Genomic DNA, 9890 nt, shown 5'->3' with positions numbered 1-9890 from the left:
GAGAGGGAATGGGTAGGAAAGAGGTGTTCTGCTTCCTGGCGTCCATGTGTGTGGGGGGCAGGCTTGCTAAGGACTGGTGTGTAAGCTCGACCTGAGTGTGTAAAAGATTGAAGTATTACACAGCAACATCCTGATTGTGGAGCTATAAAGAGGTGGTGGAGGTGGAATGAAGTGTGTCTACTTGGTGTGTGAGTGTTCTTTAGGAATGGATGAGTGAATACATATTTGAAGAGTTAACTGCTACAGGGGAAGGCGAACCACTCATCGTGACGGCAGGGGGTGAGCACATCTCTACGGAAAGGTTTGGGACGCTCTGCGCACCTCGAAGGGGTTGGGATGAGAACTTCCCCGTGCTGGAGCATGATGCAGATCCGTGCATTTATGCAGGGTTATACCTAACTCCCAGGGCAGAAAACCCCACTGTTGTGTTTTGAACTTAGCCCACGGAAGGCTATGCGCGCGGCTCCCTTCGCAGCGCAGGCTGGGCCCGGTAACGCAGGGACTGCTCGGGCTTCTCCGGCCCCTTCCCCAGCTCCTTTCCCAGGCTCCGACTCGCGCAGACGCCGCAGGGACAAGGGCACGGCGCAAAGCGGGACCCGACGGGACGGGACCGGGAGCAGCGGCTGGGAGCCGCCCGCAACCACGGGGCTCGCTGCCGCCTCCGCAACCGTCGGGGCCCGAACGGGCCCGGGCCGGGCCTCGCCCCAGCCCCCCGCCCCAGCCCCCCGCCCCGGCCGCCAGGGGCAGGCCAGGGGAGGGTGGGGGCTGCCGCCAGCTGCGCCACGCGCGGCCCCGACGCGATGCGCGGCGCGCTGCACGCCGGGACTTGTAGTTCCCGCCGGGCCCGGCGGCCTCGCTGCAGCGCCGGGCGAAGGCCGCGGGGCAGCGCATGTCGGCCGGGCGGGGGGAGCGGCGTGAGCTCGCCGAGCCGCCGGCTGCCCCCTCTCGTCTGGCTGCCGGCCGGGAAGGGACGGCCCGCAGCGGAGCGGCACGGGAAGGCTCCTGTTGCACCTCCTCCTGCCTCTCTTCGCCCCGCAGCGAGGGGGCAGGACGCTCGCCTGCAGGCCTCCCCCCCCGCCCCGCCGATGGTACGCGCCGCCGGAGGCCTGCGCGCCCCCCCCGCCCGCCGCCGGCTCGGCAGCGCCATGGCCGCTCCTGCTCAGTCCGGCTGCCGCCTGCGCCCGCCCTCCCCGCTCTTAGAAGCGCCCTCCCCATTGGCTGCGGCGGGGCGGCCTTGCCAATCAGGAAGCGGCTCTCATGGAGGAAGGGAATAAATACAAGATGGCTGCTCGTATAAAACCAGGCGTTGGGCTTCGCCCCGGCGATGGGAGGCTAGAGCCTTTAACCCGCGCTCCGAGGGTCGCGCGCCGCTGCCGCCCGCGCCGCCGCCGCCGCCCCGGGGGGGAGCGAGACCCTGACCGCTGCCGCCCGCAGCCGCGCTCAGCCGCCGATCGCCGGCGGGGCCGAGGCCGGGTGCGGCGCCCGAGAGGCCCGAGCTAGGCCCCGCGCCCTCCTCCCTGCGCCCGCCGGGCCCCGCGCCGGGCGGCCATGGCCGTCTCCAGGTCGGTAGGGACCGGGGGGGACGGGCGGGAGGCTCCGGGTCCCCGTGCGGCCTGGCTGGGGCGGGGAGGGGACGTTGGGGAGCGCTGCCCCGTTTCCCCGCTGGGCCCGGCAGCCCGGCCAGGCCTCGCTGCGGCTCCTCCGCCTCGCCGGGCCCGGGGGTGGCAGCGGGCTCCTGGGCCTGGGTTCCCCTCCTGGGCGCGGCCCTCAGGGGAGCCCCCGTCCTTCTCCCTCCCTCCCTCAGCCCCCAGGGGCTCCGCACGGGGCGCCCCGGGCGGCCTCTTGAACGCGCCGCCTTGGTTTTGTTGGCTTCGTCGGGCTAAAACAGTGGGATTAGTGATACCGAGCCGCAAAAAACGGGGAGAAACCGGTTAGCCTTTCCGACCCTCTAGCTGTAAAGTAACAGGAATAAAACAGGCTTCCGTGGAAGAAAGTGGTTAGTCTGCTCTTGCTCTGCCCTCAAGATGTTGGGCAGTATCTGCTTACACACATGTGCGCTGGGGTGTGCCAGTGTTTGAAGTTATTCACTGATACAGAGGTAGGTCTTAATGGAGCTGTTCTATTAAAAAACACTGAGCTCAAATTCCTGCCATCTTTATTTTGTGTGTGAGATGGGCATGTTAAGCTTCCATACAGAATTGTTGAAGAGAAACCACAAATCCAAGTTAACCTTGTGATAGATTAGCCTCGAGTCACATGCTGGTGGATCCTCTGTTCTTCAGATACATCATAACAAAAATCAATTTCTGAAGCTGTGTGTGAAGCTTAGTTCTGTGTAGCAGAGTAAAGGTGTGCACCCTTAGAATTCAAGTCCATTATACATCAAAATGTGTAGTAGCAGTACACCTTTTAAGACTTCTTGTAGGGGTACATTAGTTTGAGCTTAGTAGATTCTTCAAAATATCCCTTTATCTTACTCTACTCATGCTTCTTATGAGCCCATTATTTGTTGGGATCTGCTCCTAATGCTGTCCATAAGGACCGGTAAGCGGTAAGAGATTGCTGTAACAAGACTACTCTGTACTTTAATACTGTAAGCAGTTGCGTAAAATAGAATAATATACTAATTTCATTAGATGTGGGGCAGTCTGTTTAAATAATGGTGCTGAGGTATGAGTGATATGGGGCTAAACTGGAGTGTTAAGATAGAACTGAAAAGTTTGTATGCTGAGGCCATGTCTATTGTAAAGATCAGCATCAAATCGAGTTAAAAATGTTCCCGTATTCCTGTAAAATTACACTGCTTTAGTGAAAAGCACTAGTGCTCTCTGCAAGAAGTTAGATAACACCTGTTTGGTCTGGTAACTGATAGGAAGACAAACTTCTGTATTGGCTAAGGTTCATTCTTAAGTCTTGCTGTGAAGCACAAAAAGTTGGTGTGTTAATAAGGTCATGTGATGCATTGCTTCAATGTCTAGTTCAACTTGTATCATAATTTGGTCTTAAAACATAACGATTTGAGCTTTAATAAAAGTGCTGTGATACTTGTGAGTTGGTATAGAATTGTTTTAATTCCGCACATAAATCATGTAAAAGAACTAATACTTCGGAATGCTGTAACATCTTGGCTCTTCCTGGAGAACTCCTAAGTTTCTCTATAATTTGCAGGTGTGGTATTGTGTAAATTTGGCCTCAGATGTGTTTTTGGATAGAGCAAAACCCATCCATATCCCTTTGAAGTTACATAGCAACTCTTGGCACATGAACCTTTGAACAGCTTGACCATTGATATTATAGTGTCAATATTGCTTTTGGTATATTCAAGGAATCTTGTCTTCACCTTTTATTTCAGGGCACTGAATTTCTAAGATCCTTTCTTTTCAGACTTACAAGTGTTCAGGACAATTATTTGTAGTATAACACATACCTATGTTACTGTAGAAGGTGTGGTTGTTCCAGTTTTTCTACCAGTTCCATTTAAATGTAGAGATAGGAATTTTTCCTTTAAGATGGTTACCTTTTTATGTATTTAAAGGAACAACGTCTTTCACTGCTGAGTAATTCAAACTACACAACTATGGGGGGAGTGAGGGAGAAGTTGATTCAAATTAATCTTTCTTCAAGGACCTTTACTGAGTGTATACCAAACTTTGATATTAAAAAATATATATATCAAAAAGACACACACAAACCTTCACTAGTGTTAAGTCTGTATTGGAACCTTATTAAAAAAATACATTTGGAGGTGTATGGGGTGTGTGGTTTTTTTTTTTTTTTACATTCTCAAAACAAATTATCAAGTGTTTTTCCTCCCAGTAAAGTTTAGTTTTTGCTCTTTAGTGAATTGCAAACCTTTTTTAAGACTAGTTTGGATCACTCTGATCAGACAAATAGAGGGAATTTAGAAATTCCCTCAAATAGAGGGCTTTGAAATACCTCAGAAAAACTAGATTGTGAATTTGCAGTTCTGCTGTTAATAAGGTCATCTTAAAAATAATTAAAGCATCACTTACTTGTAATTCATTGACAAAATGGATTCTGACACTTTAATCTATTAAATAAAACTGTTAGTTTTGTTTCATTCTGCTGTTATATGGACTAAAGATACACTCCTATGTAGCAATTCTGTGATAATACGCTAGAAAATGCACCTAAAAGAAGAGCAGTGGACACCTCATACCAAAAGATGTTGTAGACATCAGTTCCATGCTGAGAAGACTAAACTACTAACCTACCAAACAGCAGCCTCCCCAGAAGGAGGTACGGGTGGGTGGGAAGGTTGACGTTCTTTTTCTGAACATGCAAGTTAATTTGCATAGGCATTCTCTCCTGTTTCTGGTCTAAAAGTATACGTGAAGTAGCATCATATTTGCATAACTAATAAAAATAATTAAAATTCTTGACAGTGGAACTGAGAAGGAAAAAAAAAAGGAACTGAAAAGTTTTTGTTTCACCATCATTCCTATGAAGTTTACATGAATAAACACAATGCCTTACTAATAACCTTTAGAGTTACTTTTGGTGAAAAAGTAACTGCCAATTTACAGAGAACAACAATCATAGATTACTCAGTGATTGAGTTTCAGCAGATGATAAAGTGTTGATGGTACCTTTCGATATCCAATATAAAAATCTTCTCAATTTCTGTGATGTGTTTAAAGGCAGCTCATGTATCATCATCATTCTAACACCAAGGCAGCTAGTGGCTTTCTCATGTTTTTTGATGGCCTTCACAGTGTGGGGGGGAACAAAGATTTTAAAATACAGTGATAAAATGCATGAAGCTGGTAAGATGGTTTGGTTTTAATAGGCATGTCCCTAAGATTACCCTGAAATAAGTTTACCTGTACTTTCTTAAAGACAGCCCCTTCAGGATAACTTCAAGACATTCCTAAACAAGTATGGGGGAGCATAACAGCTGGCTGCTGTTGCAAGCTGTTCTGCATTTGGTCCATATGATTTTAATACTTGTTTCTAGAGTTTTCACTGTCTTCATTTGCTTGGATTGCTATATAACTGAAAGAGTATAGAACAGAAACTGAGTTTTCAATTTAAAAGAGAAAAACTCATGTCAGAAGGCTGTGCTAGTAAAGCCCCTAGAAAATAAGTGGGTCTCATATGTTGCTCTTGGCTTTTGAAGTATAGGGTGGTGACTACCCAGTAACAAAGGACTGCACTGGGTGGTATCGCTATTTATCTAAAATTTTAGGTTTGATATTGCATTGTTAGGGGGCCGAAGTTCTTAGAAAATGTCAAAATTATCAAGAACTTTTGTTATGGGCCCTATACACCTTTTAGAACTGTTCCTTTGGGCTTACCACAAACTTTTCCAGAGAAAGAACTTCTAGATCATTTGGAAGCTGTTACTTCATACATGGAAAGCAAGAGTTAGCCTGACCAAGAAGCAAGCTTTCACTCCTACTTAGAGGAGTATAACTACTCATTCTGTCTTTCATAAGCTCTTGTAGTCTGCATCATACCTACTCCCCTGCTACTCACCAGGCAGATACACTTAACCAATGCAATTGCCAGAGTTTGGCTATAAAGCCTGGGGGAAATAGGGAAACTCTTCTCCCATTGATGGAGGCTGACAGAAAGACCCTGACAGGGGAGCTGCCTTCCTGGCTGCAACATGTGGGAGGGAGGCAGTGTCCGTGCAGCCCTAGTGAGGGGGGAGCAGCAGTAGCATGTGCGCTGCTGCTCAAATGAGATAGAGCTGTAAAATTTCTCAGACACCTAACAGACTGACGTGAAAGTCGAAACTAAGGATTGCACACTGATAAGGACTCTAGCCCGTCCCAGCAGCCAAAACTGGAGTGCTTGCCAAGGTGTTCTGTCTATCACTTGGCAATGCACTTGTTGTGTTGTATTAGTGCATCCTTATGTGCCTGTCTAATTTCCAGTGCTATTTTCCCACTGTTTTTGTAATGGAAGTGGTCATATGTATTGCATTTAGGTAGATATGTATATAGTAGTTAACAAATGTGGGAAAAGACTTCTTTACTGTGCAGGTGACAGAGCAGTGGAACAGGCTGCCCCCAGAGGCTGTAACGTCTCCTTCTCTGGAGATGCTCAAAGCCCGCCTGGATGCTGTCCTGTGCAAGCTACTCAGGGTGTTCTGGCTTGGACCAGGAGATCTCCGGAGGTCCCTTCCCACCTCAACCATTGTGTGAAATAAAGCTTGTATAACCTAATAGTGCAGCTCATATAAGATATGAAATATGCATTCCTTAAGGAGTAGTACTAATTTTAGCATTTGGTTGGCCTGTGTGTGCAGTATATAATACTGTCACCAGTGATGATGGAGCCCTCATTTCATTTGAGCTGTTCCTTTCACTGCTCTGTAGGAATTGAGGATTTCTGTTCTCCACAATCCCACCTCAAAAACCATTTACTCCACAGTCTCTCACCTTTCAACTCATTCTTGATGTATATCCTCCCAATTTTTGTTCTGAAATCTGATGATTTTCTCTTGCTTGCTGACTGTATAATGGAAAGCTTTTCTTGATTATTTAACATTTTATATATGCTTTAACAAGGGGTTAAGTTTTTGAACTGTGCCAAAAAAACTGGCCAAGCTGGGACTGAATAGTGAAAAACTAAACAAAGGTTTATTAGGTCAACAAGAAAAATTAAGGCACCTACATTAATACTTAGGCTGAAGTTTGCAGTGAGTGTCAACCCCTGTCAAATCTACATTTTAGTTTGGTGAAATATTCTAGGTTTCTGGGCTATTTCTGTGCTAAGAAATTTCTGGCTCGTGAAATGCGATTTATAGTGTAAGAGTGTTCCCTTTCCTTCTGATGGATGCCAACTTGCAGTCTTGCAAAGAGCAAAAAGTTAGAGCGCTGCACGGATCACCCCATGAGGGTTTTTGTATGGTCACACAACTTTAATGGGTTGGAGGGCTGCTGGGATAGACACGAGCTGTTCTGTGCCCGTGGCTGTACTGTCAGTGACTGTGCCCTGGCATACAGGCCCAGACACAGATGTGGAGCCCTAAGCAATCACTTCATTGGCAGCAGTTATCAGTTCACTGTTTGTTTCAAGCCTAAACTCATTTGAGGTCAACAAATGAGAAGTCTTCCCATCTGAGGTACTGTGAGGACTGTATTCAGTCAGACTGCTTACACTGTGGTGATCAGAACCCTTATACAATTTAGCTGTGCACGGCGTCTTTTGGAAATATTTTTGAGATAATGTTAATAATGTCTGTATCTTGACCTCATAATTAACTGTCCCACTATTAGCTTTTTAATACCTCTGTAGCTGATGGGCTTTCAAATCCATGTTGGCCAACTCCCAGAGCAGTGCCATAAGGCTCACTTTAAATATTAGGCCAAGTGTCCATTCAAGTGGAGCGCACCCCTGTATTTGGAGATGTACCTTCAGGCAGCAAAGAACTGAAAATTAACATGGAATAGCACAGGGCAGTGGTTTGCACCATGTGCCTGCTGTGCCTGGGTGCAGTTATGTGTAACTTAGGTTAATGCAGAATATGCAAAACTCTTCAGAAAGCAGCGATGAGAACATGGACTGATTGTATTACCCGGAGGGTGCCTCTGAGTTGGTGTGGTGGTTCTTCTGAAAGTACTTGGTCTTGTGTTTGTCCATTGCCATTTTTTGTTTGTAGTCTTTGCTGCAGTAATAACATTGGAAGAGCAAAATGGTTGTCATGTTTACTGATCGGGGTCAGTAATAAAGTTTCAGTGTACTTCTGTTCACAACCCCCTGTGTAGTTAACTGAACTGAGCCTGCCTGTATAATCATTCTGCGTGACAGTGTTGATAAAGGGGAAATCTCTCTAATCCCAGCCAACCTTGCAGTTCTCGTGAACAGCAATGAAAACTAGATTGTTTACTGTTTTTCTTGCCTACAGTCTTCTTCGAAGAGCTGATTTTTGTATGTTTTTTTTTTTGTTTGTTTTGTTTTGGTTTGGTTTTTTTTTTGATTCAATAAGCCATTTGAGTGGTGGCAGTCAAGAGCAAAGAATCGGGTACAATTTGGGATGGCTGTTCAGTTGATCACAGACCTACTGCTTATTGAGTATTTCTCTCAGGCAGTTCCCATCCTGGAAGTCAGACCTTTAGTCTAAGACCAAAGACCTTTAGTCTTATCAAAACTAGTGCACTATAATGAAATGTTCTGGTTTTGATGAGTTGGAGTGTTTGTCTGGGGAGGATTCTCTTGCTCAATCTGGGTGTCTGGTGCCAGCTTAGATGGTGTAAAGGATCCTTGCCACTTGAGAATGACAAGGGTCTTCTATATCCCAAGCCATGTCTGCTGCCCTGTGTGCGTGACTCATCTTGAAGTGTCTCAACTGCTACTAGATGCCTGCTTGTAAGCACCTGAATCGAGGTCTTTGTGTCAGAAATATTTATAATGAACTCTGTATCAGTGTAAAAGCTCGTGGTATTTCTTAAAAGAAAAAAATACTTAATGTGAACGTAATACTGCTTGTAATGACATTGAATTGCTGTTCCAAGTTGTCTTGCTGATACTGAAAGCACTGATTGGAAAATCTCACATTTCTCAAATGAGAGGAGAAAAGTATCTAACTCGTGGAAAAATTAATGCTTTGTAGTGATCTTATGTAGCATGAGTTCACGTATGATTGCTGTCCTGTTGATGAGATGTAGTTGTCAGCTTGCAACTTCCATATGCTTAGAGCTACTTCCATACAGCCTGGGTTGAACTCTTTTAAATTAAAACTTGCATCTGCATTATAGAGTATTTCACTCTACTATATTGATTCTGACTTAATTACATTTGTGACAGGTGTAAGCCATGCTGTGCTACACTTGTAGCACTGTTTGGGGTGAGAGGCGGAACCACGTTTCATTATAGAGCTCTTGAAGTTCCTCTTGAATGTAAAAACAAGTTTAGAGACATAGTTTGCTCTGAGAATGAAAAGCTTGTCCGCAGGTTCTCAGAATTAATTCATTTAGAAGCTTTTATTTTTATTTTTTCATTCTTAATGAAACAAAGAATGCAGATTTTAATTAAAAAAATTAGAGCTACTGATCAGTGTGAACTTTGCCAATGGTACCCCTTCAGCTAGAGCAGGAGAGTGCAGGCTGTGCTGCATTCTGCTGCAGCAGCACCAAAGTGTAATTAACTTAAGAACCTTAATAACCCCCAAATACTAACTGGTTGGGAATTGCATGTCAGGGAAACTTGGGGGAGGGCAAGGAATAATGACTGGCATCACTAGGAGTTAGACATCATTAGCTGTATTTACCAAATCTATTTTATTTTGCTGGAATTGAAATCTATCTATAGGGCTGTAAAACAGTAGAAAGATGTTTTGTTGTTTTACTCTGCATTTGTGTGTGAATTAAGCATATTAAATTTTAAGATCACAGATTACAACCAAGCCTACTGCTGTTAAAAACAAACAGGTTATACTGCCACAAAATTTATGGGGTTTAGGAGTGAATGTCTAGTTTTGTAACTGAGATTGGAATTAAACTTGGGTCTTTCTGGGGGTAGGCTGTCAGAGCAGTTTCCTCCTGTTTTGTCACATGAAGAGTTTTAGCGGAGGAAGTGGTCTAACTTGCACATTCTGCTTGCACTTGGCAATTGAAAAAAAGATACTTTGATAGTTAAAGGAGTGGGTGGCACTAACCGGCAAACTGCTTGAGTATGGAACACCAAAGTTTCATGGAGAGACAAAGACCAAACTGGGTGAGTTTAAGAATGAGAGAGCAAGCAAGCTGTGGTTCCTGTGCAAGGCAGTGTACTTTGCAGTGAATAATACGGAGTGTTTCAAGTCAGGTTGTGTTATTGCTGTCAAACGTGTTAAAGAAAAAATACGGGTAAATAGCTAAGTTCCTGAGGGCGTGTCGTTATTTTTGACTAGTGATTCAGAAGACTTAGATCTCCAAAGC

At 45.4% G+C, this 9890-nt stretch overlaps 1 protein-coding gene across 4 annotated transcripts in view; it reads left to right on the top strand.

Moving 5' to 3' along the window:
- The first annotated feature begins 1299 nt into the window (after window positions 1-1299).
- Window positions 1300-9890, top strand: part of BTAF1 (B-TFIID TATA-box binding protein associated factor 1) — a 47032-nt gene continuing 38441 nt past the window's right edge. For all 4 annotated transcript variants that reach the window (XR_014618616.1, XM_084290306.1, XM_084290305.1 and 1 more), the window contains exon 1: window positions 1300-1562. Coding sequence is in view for 3 of the 4 variants with exons in the window: in XM_084290306.1 (XP_084146432.1) it covers window positions 1549-1562 (14 nt within the window). In the remaining variant the exon portion in view is untranslated. The remainder of the gene's footprint in view (window positions 1563-9890) is intronic.

The sequence above is a fragment of the Netta rufina genome, assembly GCF_964035555.1.
Source record: "Netta rufina genome assembly, chromosome: 7".
NCBI classification, from domain to species: domain Eukaryota; kingdom Metazoa; phylum Chordata; class Aves; order Anseriformes; family Anatidae; genus Netta; species Netta rufina.
Note: the sequence above shows the minus strand (reverse complement) of the source record. Positions and strands in the feature narration are given on the sequence as shown.